Source organism: Phascolarctos cinereus, unplaced genomic scaffold (genome assembly GCF_003287225.1).
Source record: "Phascolarctos cinereus isolate Bilbo 61053 unplaced genomic scaffold, phaCin_HiC Scaffold_5;HRSCAF=322, whole genome shotgun sequence".
NCBI classification, from domain to species: domain Eukaryota; kingdom Metazoa; phylum Chordata; class Mammalia; order Diprotodontia; family Phascolarctidae; genus Phascolarctos; species Phascolarctos cinereus.
Window position 1 is genome coordinate 270,317,566 of NW_027555958.1, and position 22,679 is coordinate 270,340,244.

The 22,679-nt window shown below is 38.4% G+C and overlaps 1 protein-coding gene across 5 annotated transcripts in view; it reads left to right on the plus strand.

The window, feature by feature from the left end:
* Positions 1-22,679, plus strand: part of RPTOR (regulatory associated protein of MTOR complex 1) — a 508,936-nt gene that overhangs the window by 465,284 nt on the left and 20,973 nt on the right. For 3 of the 5 annotated variants that reach the window (XM_078155853.1, XM_078155851.1, XM_078155854.1), the window contains one exon: positions 7,837-7,884. The exons of the other annotated variants lie outside the window; for them this stretch is intronic. In XM_078155853.1, coding sequence (XP_078011979.1) covers positions 7,837-7,884 — 48 coding nt within the window. The remainder of the gene's footprint in view (positions 1-7,836; positions 7,885-22,679) is intronic. 5 annotated transcript variants of the gene reach the window in all.

Below are 22,679 nucleotides of genomic sequence, written 5' to 3' on the forward strand. Positions count from 1 at the left end.
ATTCATTTATAAGAGGCTAGGATACAAAATAATTGCAACTCTTACTTTAGGACATAAGTGGCATTTTCTTTGCTTTCTTTGTTCAAGGACCCATGTGTGCGTTAGCAGCATTTCTTTCTAAACTTAAGGTTTCAGCTATTTATTATCTGTTAATATCTGTTAATAGGGATTCATCTAATAGATGAAATAATTGGAGTATGGGAGTTGTTATCTCCTTTTTAAGTTAATCCCTACACTAATCCTAATTTTTTTTAAACATCAAAAAAAAATCCTTTCCCTTTTCCCTTTCATTCTCTGTATTCATTTATAATTTGTGTAACCAGATTTGATATTTAGTCTTACCTTTAACATGTTTCCTTTGATGACTTTCCTCTTTCAGGGGTTGTTCTTGCGTTCAATTAAAGGAATGCTTTCATTTATTCCTACTGTTCTTGTCTTTTTTAGTAGATTCTCTCTCCTCTTTATTTTTGTGAAATCTTGACATTAAAAGGTGCTGATCTGACTTGTTCTTATGTCTGATGGGAAGAGCCAGATGCCAGGAGCTTTCTGAATCAAGGGAGCTTTTCCAAAGTGAGACTCATTGCAAATCAGAAAAAGTTCACTTTGTCTTAGGATCTGATTCCACCAGAACCACTCCCAACCAATATTCTTTGCAAAGAGATTTTAACAGCATGTTGGAAGTAGTAATGGTCAAATATACTTTTTGAGGAACTTGGAACCAGCAAAGGTAACAGAGCAGAAAACTTAGATTGGCCTACCTAATTTCTAACTAGACAGGCTAGTTAGCCTTTATTTCAGACTTTTTATCCCACGCCAAATGACCCTTATCTGTGCTCCAAGGGTAGGACAGAGCTCCCTCCTGGAGAAGGTGAAAGGACTCAAAGAACACCTATATGTACTCCAATTTGTAAGGAAGAATAAGTTATTCCTAAAGGAAACAAAAGCCAGCATACTGGAGGGCAGAATCAGGAGTCCTAAGTATCTTTAGAGCTTTAGAGCATGGATCTGCAGCTGATAAGGTAAAATTCAATAGATAAATGTAAAAGTCTTAACCTTGGGGTACACAAAAACAATTTAAGTATGAGATAGGGAAGGCATGATTAGGCAGCAGTTGTTCTGAAGACGATCTGGGGGTTTTATTGGACTGCAAGATCAGTGTAAGTCAGCAGTGTGATATAGCTGCCATAAGAAACAGGAATGTATTTCTCAGGATTAGGAAGGTGATGGTCCCACTCTACTCTGTCCTCATCAAACCATCTAGAATACTGTGTTCAGTTATGAGAATTAAGAAGGACATTGATAAGCTCAAGAGAGGAAGACAACAGGATGGTAAAGGGCCTTAAGTCCATGTCACGAAGATCATTTGGAGGACCTTGGCATGTTTAGTTTGGAGAAGACGCAAGTGTATATGATCACTGTCTTCAAATATTTCAAGGCTTGTCATAGGGAAGAGTTGCAGATTTAGCCTTAATATCCGGGGGGAAAAAAACTTCCCACCAATTAGAGCTATCCAAAAGTAAAATATTTTGCCTTGAGAAATGGTGGGTTTCCCCTCCTTAGATGTCTCCAAGCTGAAGCTAGATAACACTTACTGGCTGTGTTATAGTATGCATTCTTTTCGTGTATGGGTTGGACTAGATGGCATTTCACTTTAACTCTCAAATTTTATGATAATGAGTTCTGTTTGAGTTTGAGATGGCTTTGGGACATCCAGTTCAAGATATCCAACAGACAATTTGTGATGCAAGAATGGTGCTCAGAAGGGAGACTAGAGCTAGATCAAGGAGTCACCTGCATAGAGGTGATAATTGAAGCCATAGGACTAGAGAGAAGAGGGATCAGACAAAAGTCTCAGAGAACACCTCCCCCCCAATTAGGGATATGATATGAATGATAAACCAGCAAAAAGAGACTGAAGAGTGCTCAGAGAAGTAAGATAAAAACCCAGAGATGAGAACGCATCCAGGAGGAGAGGCTGGGGGGAGGGAGTTTAGAAGAAAGTGGGAAGAGAGGAAATGGAGATACCCTGTATAGGTGGCTATTTTCAATGATTTTGATTGAAAAGGGGAGGAGAGGTACATGACTAGCTACCAGAGATGATTGATTGGCTCTAGTGAGGATTTTTTAATGACAGGGTAGACTTAGACATGTTTGTAGGCAGCAGTGAAAAAAAAATTATTAAGGAAGTACTAAAAACTAGGAAGAGAGCATCCATACAAGTGAGAGCAATCTGCCGGACAATTGATAAGGTACACGTAGATCCAGGTCACATATAGAGAAATTGGCAAGAAAAAAGTCTAGTTTTTCATCAGTAATTGGGGTAAAAGGGGATTTGAGGGAATGGTATTAAGGGTTTGTAGTGTAATGAGGACAGCATGAGCAAGTTTGTGGACTATGACCTTGACTTTCTTGGGAAATAATGAGTTCAGGACTTCAGCTGATAGCAGGTGAAAGGTGAATGGGGGCTTTGAGCAAAGAAGAAAAACTTTGCAAAGAACCATTTTGGAGAATAGAGAAGGAGTAAATGAATTGCAATACTTCAGTGAAGACTTAATTGAGTTTATATAGCATGAATTTACAGTGGACCCATGGTCCTGAACTGGGACCTGTTTATTGTCTAGAGGAGTGACATAGTTAGAATCGCAGTTAAGAAAAATCATTTTGACAGCTGTGTAAAGAATGGATTGGAGTAGAGAGAGACTTGAAGCTAGGAGACCAATTATGAGGCCATTGAAACAGTGCAGGCCTGAACTAAGTGGTGACTTTGTTAGTAAAGAGAAGGGGTCAGAATTCAGAAATGTTGGGGAAGTTAGGATGGCAGGAATTGCTGCCTAATTGGTTGAGAGACAATGAGAATAATGGTGAAGCTATAAACCTGGGAAACAGGACTGATGGCGGTACCCTTTAAAGAAGTAGGGAAGCTTGGGAGAGGGAAAGGTTTTAGGGAAAAGGTAATAAGTTTTGTCTTAGACATGTTGAGTTTTGAGAGATACTCTTGAAAAGCAGTGACCCCCACAAGTCTGATCTTTCTCTAATTTGATTTTTATTTTATGAAGGAGTTCACCTAAGCCACTAGCATCGAGTAACAGTAGCTCTCATTAATATCTTACTTCTTGAAGACCCCAAGAATTCAGAGCAGGTTATAACTACTAAGGATTTCGGTTTCTTGCCACCCATCTCCCTTTCATTCAAACAGCCCCACTCTTCCTCATCTTTCTGAATACATGCCTGTTATGTGAACAAAGAAGCAGAGCTGGATGTTGTAAAGTCATTGATGAGATGAGTAAGATCATCTAGGGATATCAGAAAGTGGGATAACATGAAGGAGCAAGAGTGCTTAGAAGAGCCATCTCTGATCTTGGGTACCTTGCACACACCACCCCTCTTTTGTTGCGGGGGGTAGGGGGAGGGGGTGAAGGGTACGATAATCTGTTCACTTTAAAGCACATCAGAATGGTATTTTCCAAGGAGGAGCAGACGCTTGAGGGACTTTAGTAAAGTTCAGGGAAGTAGCTTTTCTGAAATCATTTGAAAAAACCTTTTCTAGAAAGCTCTGCATCTTCATTTTAGAAGGAGCAGTAGAAAAAAGGGTCATCCAAACTTAAGGAGATGTGAGTTTTCTTCCTGTCTCTGCCACTGACTAGCCATACATCCTTGGACAAAATTCACTTGCATCTCTGGCTCCATTTTCTTTTGCAAAATAATAAGAAACTGTATTAAATTTCTGAGGTCCCTTGCAATTCTGATATTCCATGACTAATAGTGATAATAATAAAATATTAAATTTTAGATTTGAATCTGAAAGGGACTCTTCTTTTTGCAGACATAAATAAGAGGAAACAGATGCCCAGAGATATTAAATGACTGAGCCACAATCACACAAGATGGAATTCAAACCCAGAACCCTTGACTCCAAATCCAATACTTTTCCTACTATACCCTGTCATGGTACCATGTTGTTTTGTAGGATCCCTTCCAATTAATGAAAATAAACATAGTTCTGTTTTAGTGATACTCCCCTTTCCTTAGGTTCCAAAGGACAATGGTATTAACATTGTTTTATTCTCAATTTCTGCTCCATTTGCTATATATTTCTTTCCCTCCTACTTCTAAATCCTTCCTTTACTCACCCATAAAGTTCCAAATCTTCACTTCTGATTTGATCATTACAAGGTTGTAATCCTTGGAAGAGATGAAGTGGCGAAAATAAAAAAGATTGTACAGAGACACATACCATTTCCTCATGCACCCAAGATCTCACCATTCCAGCAAGTGTGCCCCTCCATAATCAAAAACTGATATTCCGACCATAACCTCCTAGCATTTTATCCCCTATGTCTCACCTCTTTCTAAACTGCTTCTTCATCTTCCTCAGAACTTCCAATTCCTCTACCCCTCAGTACATTACCCCTGCTCTATCTTTATTTGCTCTTCTCTCCAATTTTGACCCTGTAATTTACCAAGTCAACTCTACACTGTCTTCTACACTCAAATCTCTTGCCCCCTTGCCTGTCATCACTCATGCCTTGCCAAACTTCAGCCTTGGATTACTCCCACCATCTTTCTCCTTACCTCCTACTCACATATAACCATAGTGACTGGCTACATTATAAATTCATGTTATCCAACTTCAACTAGGCCCCCATGGCAGTGAAGCAGTTCCTCCCAAACTGATTCCCTAGCTCATTCCTCACCAAGGCTTTTCCAAACCTTTTCTTCACCTCTTAACTTTACTGAAAATATTGAGGCCATTCAACACAAGCTCCCTCTTTCCCAAAATTTCATTTCCTACTCTCTTTGTATCCCCTAGCTTCTAACAATAAAATGTTCCTTACCCTTGCCAAGAGCTATGTACATGTGTCCTTGAACCCATTCCTTGCCAATTCCTTCTCCAGCCAATTTATAACCTCAGCCATCCCCTCTCTAATATTCAGTCTCTCACAACTCTAGCCCATCCTTTAAAAAACACTTTCAATAGACTGTTTCATCCCCTTAAGCTATCATAAGATAAGCACTACATCTCTCAGTTTTGTAACCTTGGTGTTACCCCTCGACTCCTCACTCTCCCTCACCCCATATATCCAGTCATTTGCCAGATTTTACAGTTTCTGCATCCACAACCTCTCTCACATTTGACCCCTTTTCTCTATTCTATTAGTTTCTACTACTGTGCCAGCTACCAATTCAGGTCCTCATCATCTCTCACTTATATTATTAACTCAGTCTCCTAATTGCTCTCCTTGCCTTAAATCTCTCCCCATTCTAGTTCATACTCCACGTAACGGCCAAGGTGATTTTCCTTAAGTAAATATCTGATTGTGATTCCCCTGCTCAATCAGTTCCAGTAGGTCCCTTTCACTTCTAGGAAGAAATGTACTATCTTCTATTTAGCTTTTGATGCCCTTCACATGTCCCCAACTTTTATTTCCAGTCTCATTGCATATGACTTCCCTTCCTGAACTCTAATATCTGAGTAGATTGCAAAGACCTCCCTCTTTAATATAGAGTGAAGGTGGAGATATTGGCTGAGCCATGAATGAAAATTCAACGAGGCTGGAAATACAGATTGGGCACATGTTGTAAAGAAGGTTTTAAAGGGACTAGAACAATAACCTCTCTTCTATCTCCATGCCTTCACACTGCTAGCTATGGCCTGCATCTTCACCTGTACTTCATCATTTGTATTTCTTCCAGACGCAGCTAAAACACCGCCTTCTGCATTAAATCTTTCCACACTGTGTAGTTAGCTACTTTGTATTTATTCTCTTCACATTTATTTTTAATATCCTTTTAAGTCCCTTGTGGATGGAAAGTTTTATTTATTATATTTGTATCTTTAGTGCCTAGCAACAGTGTCTTTGCCTGACACATAGTAAGTACTTAATTGATACTTGTTGATTAATAAATAAGGAGAGAACATAAGAGTCTTTCTTCAACAAGATAGCAGACTGAGCCCAACTCCCCCTATACACCCCACCCCAAGATAGCGCTATGTGTCTCACTTAAAAGAACAGAGAAAGGAAAAGAGCTGTCACGGGAAAACAAACAGCAAATATGAAGGACTGAGTAAGTAAAAAGAGTCACTAACATAATGAATAAAAGAAAGCCAGGAGAAATCTCCAGCAAGAAGGAACGAAATTATAACAGCAATAAGTCTACCTTCAGAAGAGAAAATGGACAAACCTCAAGAACCTACAGATTTAGAATTATAATAAGAGATATAAAGAAAAAACCACTGGAAATAACATTCCCGATGGAAGAATCCACAAATAGGAGAACTGACTTAGTAGTGCTCTACCTACTGCTTGGGGAAAAATCTTAGTGAAGCAGTAAGAGTCTCTGATGACTAGAAGGGCTCAGAGGTGGTTTAAAAAAAAAGATGCATAGAATTAGAAAATCAAACAATAAAACCAAACCAGAATGGCAAAACTGGAAGACTACAGACCTCTACAAATCAAAAGAACAGAGCTAGAGAAACAAGCTTAGTAAGAATTACTGGTTCCTCCGAAAATATTTAAAAGTCCATGTCACCATATTCCAGGAAATAATACAAGAAAAATTTCAGAAGTATTAGAAAGTCAGCAGTGTACCAATCTGAAGAATGCTCAGGTGAAAGTCTTATATGCTTCCAAGGCAGAGAATTAACATACAGTGACAAAGCACCGGGCAGTCTTCAGTAGTCTAAAGGTCCTCTGGCACTCTGACTGTGCTCTGACTTGCTAGCTAGGTAGCCTAGTTCAGAAGGTGATTGATGTATTATTGATCTATGTCATAGATAGCACATTATGAGATGAGAGTGGCGTTCTCTTCCAGTAGTCCTTTGTTTCTTTGTTATCAGGGGAAAGACATACAGAGTCTCTTCATCATCACAGAAGCAGTTCAACCGCATGTGCACACTGGGGACACAGTCTTGTGCATACTTTCCCACGTACTCTTGAATTACTTACAAAAATTGAGAAGTGACTAGAGAATCAAAGCAAGTTTTTACTCAAGATCTTCCCAGATCGTGGAGTGAACTTTGTTGATGAGACCACCTGAAGAGTCATTTTGGGAAGCGGTACCCTGACTTGAATTCCCATGAGTCACTATCTGTTATTGTTCAAGCTCTTAAATGAAAAAGATCTCATTTCACAGAAATTGACCAGCAGAGAGCTATTTTATTTTGACAGAAGGAGCAGCTTCATTTCCTCACCAAGCCAAGTCTTATGTACCTCAACAGAGCTCTATTATTGTGCACTTAGAGTCAAGCTCTACCACCCTGACATTTCTCCTGCTTTCTAGAAGTTTTTTTTTGATGGTTTGAACTTAATCCCCTCCACTGCTAATTCCTTTTCATAAATTTACCTCCCAAAAACAAAGCATCTGTAAACTTGGTTATCCCTGGACATGCTCATTACTTATCTTGACATCTACAAAAGTACCTGCTCAGTCTCTTCAGCTCCTTGTTGGCCTTTGGCCCACCCTCAAATGTGGCCGAGTTGATGCTGCATTCACAGAAGTTAGTTAGATTCATCATTTATGTTGCAGTTAGATAACACACGTTCCACAGGGGAAAAAATACTTGATAATCAAATCAATGTTATTAGCCAGAGAGTGTTAATTGTTTACATGTTTGGCAAGAAGAATAATTTCCTAGGCAGGTTGTCACAACTAAATCATTCCCTTCCCTTTGAGTGGAAGCATGTTGTGAATTTGAACATTCTCTTCTGCACTCATTCCATTTTTCTTTCTCTTTTGAGTTTCCCTCTAATCTTGCTTTGTTTTGCTTTAATTTATTTTGTTTTGCCTGACCAACTTACCCTTCACACCAATCCCGTCATCCCTATTTCCTCACAGGTCTGGCCCGAAGGGTTTCAATCTATCTTGACCGAAGTAAGCAGGGAGGTGAGTGCTTTCTTTCCTCTTACCTACAACCATCCCAGGTACTGGGGGAGCCTGGGAGCCTGTCCTTGTCTTCATTTTGTTGATTTTTAAAGTTAATTTTTTTTGTTGTTATTATTCTTTTCACATCTTCTAGGTTCTTTTGCTACAGGGAGTTAAGGTTAAGGGATTTAGATTTGCTTCTTTTGCTTTATTCTTTATTTCCTGTGTATAAGCTAGACAGAGTTCTTGAATGCTACGATAAAGTTGACCAGTAGAGATAGGACTTGTCTGAGTGGAGAAATAGGATAATTACAAGGAAATAAGAAGAAAACCCACTTTCTTAAAATGATATTTGAATGTTTCATGTAATAGTTGTGCTTTCTTTGGGCTCTTTCAGAAGGCACATGCCAGTTGTCTTAAAGTTCCAGTCTTATCATCACTACTCTTGTGTGTGTGACACATTTTTCCTGCTTTATCTCCAAACACTGGACATTTTCTCTGTATAAGGGGATTAGTGTTATTTTCATCCCCCCCAAACCACTTTTCCCCTAATATTTGAATGGACACATAAAATAATAACCCATATCCAAATCCAATAATCTTGAATTGCTTCATGATGACTATATTCTTGTAAAAAGATTTACACATAATAGAATATTCTCATTGTATTTAGATGTGTCTTACTAGGAAGAACATAGCCATTGGAACAAATCTGGAAAGTCGTTTTTCCCACCTATACTTTCAAGAGGGCTTTGTATTGTTGCAGGGTTTCTTCCAGACCTAAACACTAAACCATTTGATATATCTGTTTCCATCAGAAAACTCCACATATAAACATGGGAATTGTAAGTGAATAATATTCTAGGTTGCTGAAACATCTGAATGACAACCCTAGCTGGTTAGAGAATTCTAAAACAGGTTTGGCTGATTTTACTTATTTAATTTTCAAACGATTGTATTTCTGCTTGAAACTTAGCAGCTTTTTTTGTCACTTAGACAGAAAGTTTCAAAAGATTGAGGCTCACTAAAAAGAGAATGAATACATCTTTTCACCTTTTTTTTAGAGCTCAAGGTTCAATGTGTGATCATCCCTCAAATAAACTTTTGGTCATAGCCTAGCTTTTAGTTATTCATTGCTCTCTTTGAACTAATGACATAAATGACATTCCCAGATGGGTAACTCCTAAAGCAAGATTATCAAGGAAACTCTAGGCTTGGGTTATGGTGTCAGAATCATTAAGGATGGACTGTAAGAATCATAGACTTGAAAACCAGGAGCCACCAGAGATAGTACTGAATCACATTTTCTAAAACATTTATGTCTGGAAAAGTACAGAATATAGGAAATAAAGCAAAGCTAACAGATTTAGGATTATTTTGCTTAAAGTAAAAAAATCAAAAATTCTTTAAACTATAGGAAAAGTTCTAAGAAACATATTGACCACTGAATCTCCATGTGCAGAGACAAAAATCCTAAGAAGAAGGCTTACTTATGTAGTCATGGAAAGGTTTAAATTAGACAAAAGGAAAAAATATTTTTTAATCAGAAAGAGTAATTAAGCACTGAAATAAAGCTCTTCGAAGAAATTATGAGCTATCTTCCTTAGAAATCTTTAAGATATTTATTCCCTCCTTAATGAAGGAAGTACCATTTAATTTTTGCCTTTCTTTTCCTAGTGCCTAGCACAGTACCTTTCTCCCAGTAAGCATTTAATAAAGCATTGTTGAAGGAATGCATTTATATGCCTGGTTCAGGTACTGAACCATATACCTCTATGTGAAATCTAGAGACTTGATTAGATGACCTTTTCAGCTCAATAATTGATTGAGTTCTTGGTAATAGGAAGCCAGAGGGAGCAGGCATGGAATTATGGTGACTTCTGTAGGTCAAAATGGTTTGCCCTAAACAAGTTCAAAGGAAACTCAGTGTTAATGTATACTAACCTTTTAATACCCAGTTCTAAATCAAACACTGGTTTGTCAGAAGCACCCAGTACTTCCTTAAAAAGCTGAATGGAAGCATAGCCCATATCTCCCCTCTTTGACTGCGCCTTCAAGCTCTGCCCCATGACCTAAAGGAAGTAAAGGGTTCTTCCTCTACTCTTTTATTGTGGCACTGTGCATTAAAAAGGTTGTCTAAACTTTTGTGTGTGTGAACATTGACATAAATCTTGGGTCTTAATTAATTATTAATATTCATTAACTGAGGACTAAAATGCAGATACTGTGATTACCAGAAAAGAGCTGATTATGTTAGAATATAGAGTGCAGAGGGAAGTTATGAGTCAGAATCCTTTAATTTGAAACCTTTGTACTCCCTCTGATCATTAGGGAGCTGATGGTAACTTACTGGTGGACCATTACCCTCCTTACTTTCTGTTCCTTTAGAAATTCACCAACAGATATAAAATCTAAAATTAGCAGGACCCAATGAAAGGGAATTCCCCACTCAATAAGCAGGAAATCAGAGCAAGTTAAGGAAATACAGACAACTCTACTGCTGTTACTACTGACTCTACTGTAGTATCGATGCTATTAGAGCCAACCAGGCCAATAACTCTACCCCATGTACCCCAATAGCCATGTGCCAATCAATAATGTGTCTTGGTGCTCATGCATCAGGCAGTTTTCTTTAAGAAAAGAAGTCTAGAGACTTCTCCCCAGGGTAATGGGTTTTTTTTCTTCTTAAAAAAATTTTATTATTGGCCATTGTTTTTATATATCATTCATTTGATTCATTCAACAAGCATTTATTTAGTGCCATCTGTTTTAAGGGGCAGCATAATATAGAAGATGAAGAGTTGGTTTCAGTGTCAGGAAAACGTGAGTTCAAGTCCTGCTTCTGACTCATCCTGGCTATGGGACCCTGAGCAAATCACTTAACCTAACCTCTCCATGTCCTAGGCAACTCTCTAAGATGATTAAATTGCAGAGCCATTGCTAATATAATTTGATCAGGTTTCCTCACTGGGAGTTTTCTTCACCAATAAAATCACAGACCAGGCCAAAAGGAAAAAATGTGCCTAAGCACTGACTACAAAGACAAAAGGGAGACTCACACCTGTCCTCAAAGAGCTTCCAAAAGAAGTGGGAGGCAGCAAGGCACAGGGGGAATAGGGCTGAATTGGAAATCAGAGATACTTAAATTTGAAACCTAGCTTAGGCAAATTATTTCATTTTTTTCATCTGCAGAATAAGAGGTTAGATTGAATGGCCTCAAACATCCCTTCAAACTCTGAATTTGTGATCCTATGATTGTATTCAGGGAAATCAAAATTTACCAAAAAAAAGTAAATCCAAAATATATGCCAAGTAGCTGTGCAGTAATTTCTAGGGGAGGGCCACTAACAACTGAGGGACCAGAATGAACTTTGAGAAAAGCCAGGGGGTTAAGATGACCACATGAATCATCAAAGACAAGACCAACTCTCCCACTTTTTCTCTAGCAGTGGTCTAGAAAAAAACCATGAGGTTAAACAATTACCAACAAATCAGAGGGAAACACCAGTAAGCCCTTTATAATTTTATAAAGGCTTCATAGCCCAGGTCTTCACAAAAACAGCCAGATGCCACAACTACTGAAAGAGAAGCCAGCATGAGCCCAGATAAACAAACCAGAAACCCATGACAGCACCCAACCAGAAAACCCAAGTAGGGATAGAAGACCATCTAGCACCCTGACCCAGGAAAGTCCTTGGAGGTAATTGGAGCCTATCTAGTGTCCCAACAAGCAATGCCTCAGAGGAGACCAAAGAACCAATATCCCAAATGGGGAAGCCTTGGGTTCAGAAATGGCAGCACCCTGACTAAGGAATAGAAGGCCATCCTGATGTGGGAAGTTTGAAGAGAGGAGAAAAGAACACCCAAGAGTGTAATCAAGGAAGCTCCAGGGGAGATAGAAGACTATAGCAACAGCCAACCACAGAGCTCTAACCAGGGACCCTGAAGACTGCCACTCTCATGAAAACACTAAGGGAAGTAGAAGTCAGTGACAAGAACCAAACAGAGCCTGAACACTCTGTCCAGTGGTATGGGAGAGAATAGAACCTGGCCCTGTTTCAAAGTCCCAAATCAGCAACTGAGACTAGAGGTATGAGTAAACAGAAGAAGTCACAGAACATTATGGATCCAAAAAAGTCCAAGAGAATAACCCAGAAGAAGTGACTAACTCCAACTACAAGCAGAATCAAAGAGAAAAAAAATGTCTTGGATGCAAGGACTACAAGATTACCTAAAATAAATAAAGCAAAGAGTAAAAATATAATTACAGGCAAAATAATAGCTCTAGATTAAATCCCTGGAAGGGAAATAAATAAATAGCTTAGAATAGAAGATGGTAATATACCAAACTGCTTGCCATCTTGGGGAGTAAAGAGGGAAGGGAGGGAGAAAAATTTGGATAAAAAATGAATGTTGAAAATTGTCTTTACATGTAATTGGAAAAAAATACTATTTACATTTTAAAAAAATAAAAAGTGATTAACTTTGCCCAAGTAACCCTAAAAATTAGAATGAGCCAAACAAAAATCTACAGTGGCTCCATGAGGCAATGAGAAATGTTAGAAGAAAATCAAAAGATTTTTAAAAATTGGAATAAATGTAAAATATCTACTATAAGCAATAACTGATATGAAAAAAAAAACAAGCCAAGGAGAGAGAATTTAAGAATAATTTCATTAGAGTCCCTAAAAACTTCTACAAACAACAACAAAAAGCCTAGGTACCATTTTTCAAGAAATCATAAATGAAAATTGTTCAGCTATTAGAACTAGGGAATAAAGTGAAAATAGAAAGAATACTCTGGTCACCTCTTGAAAATAATCCTGAAATGAAAACTCCCAGGAATGTCAATAGCCAAGATGCAGAGCTTTCAGATCAAGGAAAAATATTGCAACCAGAAGTTTTAAACTTTCTGTTGAGTTTAAAGTATTTCTATACCAAATCTGGAGGGGAGGGAGAGAGGAAAGGAGAGACAGAGACAGGGGCAGACTGGTTGTATGCTTCTCTTGCCCCAGTTATGAGAAATCATAAGTTCTGCTTTTTCCTTGTTTATTCTCTGGAAAGGACCCAAGAATTTATTGTTTACTGTGTGCCAGGCCTTACAATATTCCTAAAATCATCAAAACAGAACATCCTATTCCCAGTCCCTCTCTTTGTCTGATGCATATGACTCCCTCTGTACTCTTTGAAGTCTTTAGAGGTCTGAAGGGATCCCATTAGGATGTAAGTGCTTCATCATTATTTTGGCCCTTGCCAGTTTCTCAAATGTTTTTATTTCTTAAGGCTTCTCTTCACTTCTGTGTTTGCATTTCAGAGTTTCTTCTTCAGGAACACTTTAAAGCTCTCAGTGCCTCAGGTCCATTTTTTTCTACCTTTGGAATTGTACTCAATTTTACAGGATAATTTATTCCTGGTTACAAGTCTTTATTATAGTCCAGGATTTCCTCTCCTAAATAATAGTAGCTGTCAAGTCTTGTGTGATCCTTTGTTATTTAAACTCTTTCATTGTGGTAGAATGTAGTATCTTTTCTTTGGCCTGGAAGCTCTAGATCTTGACTGATGTTCCTGGGAGTTCTCAAGAGATGACTAGTGGATTCTTTCTGTTTTCACTTTGCCCTCTAGTAATAATCAGTTGATTTCTTGAAAAGGGGTATCCAGGCTTTTTCTTGTCATTGTTCATGGAAGTTTTCAGGGATTCTGATAAAATGATTCTTAAATTCTCTCCTTGACACATTTCAATGTCAGTTACTTCTCATAGCAGATACTTCACATATTTCTCATTGTCTCATATAGTTATTGATTTCTACTTGGCTCATCTTAATTTTCATTCTTATTTAGGTAAGGTTTACCACCTTCTATTCTAAGCTATTTATTCTCCTTCCAATTATTTCATACAGAGCTATTATTATGCCTCTAATTCTGTTTTTTATTTCTTACCTTTTTTCCCCCATATACTTTTGTAGTCCTTATGTCCAATGCACTTATTTTCGCTATGACTCTGCTTGTAACAGTTAACTCTATTCTTCTGGCTTTTTCTCTTGGGTATCTCGGGATCCATAACATTTTTTCTTAAGGTTCTGTGTCTCCCTCTGCTTACTTATATCTCAAGTCTCAGTTGCTGATTTGGGACTTTGCTCTTGGGCAAGTTGGTTAGCCATGCTTGTTTCTTTTCTCAATTACCGGGGCAGTTGCTATAGACTTCCATTCTCGTTTTGTATTTATGTTTACAACACTGCTAGACTTCAGACCATCCCCTGGATCAAACAGCTTCAGTATGGTATACAAGGTCCTCTGTTATTGGACAGACTATTGATACCTCTGGGCATCCTAGTCTTAGTAGTGGTGGCTCCTGGCTATCTGTCTATGGTGACGGTGACCAAATGGTTGCAGGTTTCTAAGACTCCTTGAGTTTCCCCATCCAAAATATGCTCTGGGCTTTCTACCTTCCCTTCTTCCCAAACTCAGTTATGGAGCCCTACAGACTTCAGGTGCTCCAGAAGAATCTCTGGTCCATACACAGTGCATGGCATGTATTAAGTGCTTAATAAACGCTTTATCTCTCTATACTTACAGGGCTCTAACTTGTTTGCATTGGCTTTTCTGATAGGACCCCTGTCCTCTTGCCTGCAGGCTGGTTATCTTCTACTGTACAGTCCTAGACTGAATGAAAGCACATATTGTCATTTCCCCTTAGGTTTTGGGGGGGGGGTTTGTTTTGTTTATTTGCTTGTTTGTTTTTTGAGACTGGTTCTGCCTACCTTTCTCAGACTAGAAATATGGTGGCCTAACCCTTCGGCTCATCTTGATGGAAGCTTTAACTTTCTCCATTTCCATCCTAAGCTAGTTCTCTCCTCCTCAGATAGCCTTGTGGCTCCCCTTACTGAAGGCTCAACATGCTAGTGCCAGACTTAGTGTGGACACCAGATCAGCTTTATTTGTAAAGCGCTTAGCACAGTGCCTAGCACATAGTAAATGCTATATAAATGTTGTTGTTAATTCCTGAATCTAAGTAATCCACCAACCTCAGACTCCTGTTCTTCCGCCCCACTCCGCCCCCACCCCAGTAGGAGGCATCACAGGCATGTACCACCACACCTGGGTTTCTTGATCATTGTTCAATTTCATATTTTTCTTACATCCAAAAACAAATCAGTCAAGAGAGAGGAGAAGATGGAATTCATAATTTCATTAGGGATCTGAGTAAAACAAGAAGAGAAATTCAAGAGGGACCCCTCAGAGGAGCTTGTATCAGCAGGTCATTTCTTTTCTGGAGGTGGGCCCACAGTGAAAGAACTTCTTTGCTGAAGGGCTGAGATGAAGGTAAAAAGATTCCCCACACCCTCCCTGAGGAGAAAGAAAGATAAAGCAAAGAAATGAACCCAGTTTTTCCCACTCTGGTCAAGAGTAATTCACTTAGGGACAGAGAAACAATGATGTTTAACTCTTTGGAAGGAGAATAGTAAGAAACCTTTTAGTTCTTGAACAACATCATTTTTTTTGCAGGCCTGTGTTTTATTAAAATCCCAGTCATTGTTAGTCTTTCATTTATTCACTCTCCTCCAGTTTTCTTGTACATACTCCTGACAAGTCCATTAATCCCTTAATCTACAACATTTCATTAATTAAACCCGAGATATATTGCAGTGTTCATTAAAGGGATGCTGGAGAGAGAAAGGCTTGGTTGAGATGAATGACAATGTGTCTGTTCAGCTCTAGGTTGCATTTTCTTTCTATATTATAAGACCCAGAAAGCATTCTGAAGTCATCAAGATAGAACTCAGAATGTCAGATACAGGATGGCCACATGCTAAGAAAGATAAAAAATTTTGAAGTATGCATTTATTTATTGGTTGTAATTGGGTTGTTGCCTTTTTGTTTGGTGGTGGTGTGTGGATGTGTGTGTGTAGGGGTGTGCACGAGCATGCATGCACGTACGTACATGCACATGCACATGTGTTTCAAGATGAGAGAGAATTTGGTGCCAATTCATTTGAAACTGATAAAGGAAATGAGCCACTATTTCATTTTCTTAGGGAATCCTACAGAATATGTTCCATGTGGTTCACAAGTTATAGTCTTAATTTTAGCCAAGGGATGTTTTTTTTTCCTCTTGCTTGATTTTATATAGAATATATCAAATTTAATTTAGTAGTTTTAGCACTTTGCCCTTATTGTCTGTTTCTTCTCCTGTATATTTTTCTACTTTTATTTATTTAAATTGTTTAACCATACCAAATACACAGAGTTAAACAAAACAAATGCCCACGTTGCCCATGTCCAGAAATGTATGTCTCATTCCACATATTTAGACCTTCACTTCTCTGTCAGGAGGTAGAGAGCATTCTTCATCATCAGCCTCTGGAGTTATGGTTGGTCATTGTGTTGATCAGAGTTCTTAAGTCTTTCAAAGTTGTTCCGTTTTTTGCAGTGTTGCTGTTATAGTACAAAGTATTCTCCTGGTTCTATTTGCATCACTCTGCATCATTTTTTGAGTACTGTTTTAAAGGTTTCACTCAGGCTTTCTTCTTTTGAGGGAAAGGATGAGGGGATAACCCTATTACTTTTCTCCATATCTACCTCCAGTGGGAGAAGAAGAGTCCTTCCTTGAAGCAAGTAAGTTTAGTCAAGCTAAATAAAGCTACAGCTGGGATATGTCTAAAAATGTATATTGCACATTTTGTGTCTAGTCTATCGTATCTTTATGAGGAAGTGGGAAGCAGAATTCATCATCAGTCCTCTGCAGTCATAATTGCTTATTTCATTGATCATAGTTCTTATGTCTTTGTTACTTGTTTCCCTTTACAGTATTGTGTTCATTGCATTACTTGTTCTTGCTTTTCTCACTTCAGTCTACATCAATTCAAAGACTTCCCTGGTTTCTTTTAATCCATCCCTGTCATCATTTCTTATAGGGCAACAATATGCTACCACATTCATATACCATAATTTATTTAGCCATTCCCCAGTTGAAACTTAGAGTTGGTTTTTTTGCATTACTTTTATTAGTAGTAATTTGGAGCATTTTATTTATACACACACACACACAGAGAACTTTTTCTTATCTTGGAAGGTCTATTCTCATTCCAGCCAAAGGTTTCCACAGACTGACTCTTTGTAGAAAGAGGCTGAGTCTGTATGTATCTTTACATGTCCTCTTCTAAGGACCTTGCATAAAACATGCCTAGTTCCTCTGGTATGCCGATTAGAAAGGATCTGGAATGTTAGAATTGTCTGTTCACCACTAAGAACAGAGGAATGCGGGTGAAATTTCTCCCTGTGTACCGCTACTCTGTAAGAAATAGTGATAACAGCACATCCACAGCTCAGAAATTAGCCATGGAGAACAGAGTACCCTTAATGTCGGTGACACAGAGGAAGGGAGGTGCATCATGCATGTGTTGAATGTTATAGAAGCCTTAAATATGCCAGTCTTCATGCCACTGCATCAAACAATCCTGACAGAACAATTGATATTACCTCAGAATGGGGAGTTGACAGTGGTTTCATCCACCACTGAGAGTAACCATCCATTCATAACTACAGACCTCATTCTGAAATTATGATATTTTTTAATTGGAAGAGTTTCCCATAATAGTCTTTGCCTAGATGAGTAGGCTTGTAAATAGCTTTTATAAGTCTTGATGAAAGGTGTTAGCATATAAAATATTAGCCACAGCTTGACTCCCTTTTGCCTCTGTGTCTGACTTGTGAATATTCAAAGCTGTAAAGTGTAAAAAAAAAAAGTATTTATAATGACATCAATCAAAGCAGGACCTTCTAGCTAAATAATTTACTTCAGAAATAGTTGAGGGTTTTTTAATATAATCATAACTATAAGATTTTAAAATTGGAAGAAACCTTAAAAGTCATCTAATCCAACCTATCCCCTCTACAACATTCCTGACAAGTAGTCATTTGGCCTATGAGGGAACACTTTTGAAAGTTGGGCTCTCACAGTCTCACAGGGCAGCCAGTTCCCTTGTTGGACAGCTTTCATTATTAGATCATTCTTCTTTTTATTTAATGAACCAGAAACTGGCCTCCTTATAACTTCTATTCATTAGTACTGGTTCTCCCCTGTGGAGCTACACAGAGAATTCAGTGGCCTGGTTTACTCCATATCCTTTGACTTTGCCCAGCTATGATTCAGCTATGTTTCCGGAAATTCTAGACAACCCAAATTCACTGGTTTGTATTCACATAACCAGTTTTGTTGTGGCTTTTTTTTTCCATATCAGCAGGAACATGGCACAGTAGATGGCAATCAGAAGACCGAAGTTGACATCCTTCCCACTTAATAGTATCATTATGGGCAGATCACTTAAAGCCTTATAGCCTCTGTTTCCTTCCCTGTAAAATGGAAATAATTGTGTTTACACTATCTAACTCAGGGTTATTATGAGGAAAGCACTTTGACACTTTGACTTTTGTTTTGCTTTGAATTTACTCTTCCTCATTTGATGTTTTCCTGACACTTCACTATACTGGTCACTTTCCTCTGGAAATTCTAGTTTTTCAGTGTCACTCCTAAAGTATGGAGGCTGGTACTATTAATAATAGGAATAATAACTGGCATATATCACTTAGAGGTTTGCAAAGCACTTTATATACATTATTTCATTTTATCTTTACAACAACTCTGAAGTTAGGTATCAGGTATCATTATACCATTTTATCCATGAGGAAACTGAGCTTCAGAGAGGTTAAGTGATATTTTCACGGTCACACAGCTACTACATGTCAGGAGTAGATTTTGAACCCGTCTTCCTGACCCTGTCTACCACACTGGCTACTATAATATTTCAGAAGTGGCCTAAACAACATAGAGTATAACTAGTGAGTCTGCCCCCTTTGTAATCACATAGCCTCCTTAACAGTTTCCTTATTGCCCTTTTGGGGGGCAACAGTTTAGAAACTGACTGTTTTATTTATGTCCTTGGCAAAGTATGCATCTAAGCTGGATAACAGAAAGGTGGTTATCAGATCCCTGACTCACAAGGTACCAAATTCTGCATTGTTTTCTCATCCCCCACCATGCTGGGAATCCAGAAGAGCACACTTAGAATGACCAAACCTAGGGATTACAAAAAATTATAGACTTGCCCTTATACACAGCCTGAGCTGTCTCTGGGGCTACCATTCCTCCTAGAACACTTTCTTAGGGTTAGCCATTCCTTACCTATGATTTTATAGTTGTTAAGTGTATGTGCCCCTCTCCACAGCCAGGAAGAGGACATGTGCCTTGCGGCTCTTCCCTTGGTACCAGTAGCCCTAATTAGAAAGTGTGTCCTCCTTAAACCTTCCAGCAGAAAGAAATATGAAAGCCCCGACTGTTTTTTTTGTGATGATTACAGCAGATCAAACTGGAGAAAATCGTTGTCCTCAAACAGAGGAATCTAACTAGAAAACTGGGATCTTTCAAACTGCCACACAGAGTTTTGTCCACCACGCTTAATCAGTGATGTAATGACAGTATCCATCTCAGGACTGCCAGGTTTATCTTGTCATATGGGCTGTAAACAAGTTGACAAATGTAAACACTTTGGAGGCACTTATCATCCCCACCCCTGTCAGTCTGCTTACTTCCTGTTCTGCAGCAGACTTTAAGGTGCCAGGCAATCCAAAATAACAATCATCTTGACTCACAAAATAAATATATAAGCTGTCAGCTAAGCTGTGAAGCCCAGCATTTCTTGCACCAGAATGAAACAATCAATTAGTCTCTGAGCCTTGCCATCACTGGTGTTCAGAGAGGGGAGATTAGTAAGAATCTTAAGCCAGCTTCAGTACTTAGTCAACATGACTGCTCGAGCATTCCCAACAAAACATAGGCGAATTTGCCAAACTTCTTGCTTCCTATTTTATATGTGACAGGAAAGATTGCCGCATTGATTCTCTTGACATGCACTAGCAAAGTGTACTTACTCTTTTGTATCTGAGAAGCAATAAAACCATTTTTCCAAGTAGGTCCTACTAGATGTCAGTTTATGTCTGCCTACCCATGTGCCCACTAATCTAGATATGCACACAGATGAAAGAAAAGGATGGAGTTCAATTTTATGGGCTGAGACCTTTGTGCATGAATCTAGGTCCCAATGTAAGAAAAAACCCTCTCGTGCCTTTCTGTGCATGCTGTAATGACACATGTGAACATTCCTGAATTTTCCCTCTGTTTATTTTTTATAGATGCCTTCCTCCACACCCTACTTTTTTTTCCTTTAAAGTCTACCATCTTGTTTAATTTATGGAACTAGAGTAGAGAAGTGTTGTATATTTTGAAAAGATACTTTTTCTCTACTTGAATTAAATTCAGGATTTTGAAAATAAATCTTTTGCATTCTTTAAGACAGATTTGTAAGATAGGCAAGGAGATAGTTCTAAGTAAACCCTAGGCTTTCCAGCTAACCAAGACTCTTTTTCCTGTCTCTTACCTCACCTGTTGTGGGTAATAAAATCTTGAGCCTTGGGAATGAAGTACTTGGGTTCTAATACTTTATTTTCCGTATGTACATCTTCACTTCTATTATCATGACTATTATTGATTGACTGACAGCTGTGTACACACCAGTGTCTATAAGAGAGAAGGATGACATATTCCTGGTTCTAGGAGTTCCCAATATAAATTGGAGCAACAGCTAAGAGATAAAATACAGGATTTTTTAAGTAAACTACAGTGGTATATCTCTGGGTGTTTTTGTTTTTTACAATGTTCTTCCCCTAGAAACTTGATTTGTTGATGCTGCCATTTCTACTAAAAAAGTTTTCAAGAATTACTTGGAAAGGCTAGTGAAGATCAAAATGACTGAGAAAAGGAGTTTGCTTCAAGCATGGGGGGAGTGAGGAGAGGAAGAATTAATGAAAGCAACTGAGAGGCATACCTCTAGGAAGAAGTTTCCTCATCCCTATAAATGAGGCAGTTAAATTAGATGATTTCCCCATCTCCAATATTCTGTGGTTCTATCAATAGACAAACTGAGGAAAGATCATGGGAAGATGAAGAACTGGAAAGGACTTCATAAGCCACCCATCCAACCCCTTCATTTTACAGATAAAGAGAACTGAGGTCCAGGAAAGTCAAGTAATGACTTGCCCAACATTCCACTGGCCCTGAGTATCAGAGGTAGAATTCAAACCTAAGGGGTCAGCTAGGTGGCGCATAGATTACCAGCCCTGGAGTCAGGAGGACTTCAGTTCAAATCCGGCTTCAGATGCTTGACACTTACTAGCTGTGTGGCCCTGGGCAAGTCACTTAACCCTGATTGTCTCACCAAAAAGCAAAAAAAAAAAAAAAAAGAATTCAAACCTAGGGCCTCAGATTCCGTTGCCAATTCTCATTCCATTATACCGCTGGGAATAGCAATAAAACATATCATAGAATAGTAGGTGAGATAAGAGTAAATCTTTTCATGGAGAGAATTCTGAAAAATTGGGTCAAGAAGACTGGTTTTTTATTCATTGTTTTTGGAAATTAGATTCCTCTATTCATCCAGGCTAGACGTACAGCACTCACTTAAGGGCCCAATCCCACCTGGGTGAGTTCATTCCTTCTTACACAGCCTCAGAGTCCTCCACTTCTAGGGGCGTTTTTTGTTTTTACAGTGTTGGTGTTGTTCTATAAATTGTTCTGGTTCCTCTCATTTCAGGCTGCATCAATTTATATAAGTCTTCCCAGGTTTCACCAAAACTGATCCTTTCATTATTTCTTATGACACAATAGTATTTTATTAGATTCATGTACTATAATTGGTTCAGCCACTCCCCAGTTAATGAATACCCATCATAGTCTACACACTCCCCAGTTAATGAATACCCATCATAGTCTACAATTCTTCATCACTACAAAAAAAAGCTACTATAAAGAATGTTGTGCATATGTACCCTTTTCCTCTTTCTTTGATTTCTCTTTGGGCTATAGACCTAGTAGTGGTATTGCTGGGTCACAGGGTATGCACAATGTAGTAGCTTTGGGGACCACAGTTCCAAATTCCTTTCAAGAACGGTGGTACAAATTCACTGCTCTACGAACGGTGGACTAATGTACCTGTTTTCCTATATCTCCTCCAACATTTATCATTTTCCTTTTGTGTCAGCTTTGCCAATCTGAGCGTGAGGTGGAACTTCAGAGTTGCTTTGCACTATATAAATGCTAACTATCATGCTTACCATCATCATTAATGGATCATTTTCAGTATAGGTGAATATCTTTAGAGGTGTGACACAAGGTTCTATCCTCAGATATCTTATTCAATGTGTTATTCAGTGACTTGGATGAAGATGTTGAAGACATGCTTAGTAAATGTGAAGATGACACAAAGTCAGAATGGTAATAGATTCAGGATCAAAAGACATCTTGATGGCTGGAATAACTGGCTAACAAGATGAAATATAATTCAGATAAATGTAAAATCCTATGTAAATTAGCAATTAATATGGGAAAAAACAACTTAGAAATTTTAGCTGTCTTCTAGCTCAGTACAAGTCATACATGACTTGGCTACTCAAAAAAGCTCATGCAATCTTAGGCCAAATTAATAAAAGCATAGTATCTACAAGGAATGTGATGATGGTCTTACTCTTCTCCAGTAGCCAACAAATCCAAAGGTGAATAAAAACCAGTTTCTATCCTCAAGGAGTTTACAGTCTAGTAGAGGAAATAAGACATGAACACAAAGTAGAGGGCATAAGATGAAATACAAAGTACTAGAATTATTTGGGAGATGTATAATTAATTCTGGCTTGGACAGTTTAGGAAGGTTTAAAGAATGAAGTAGGATTTGAATTGACTCTTGAAGGATTTCAATGGGCAGAGATGGGAT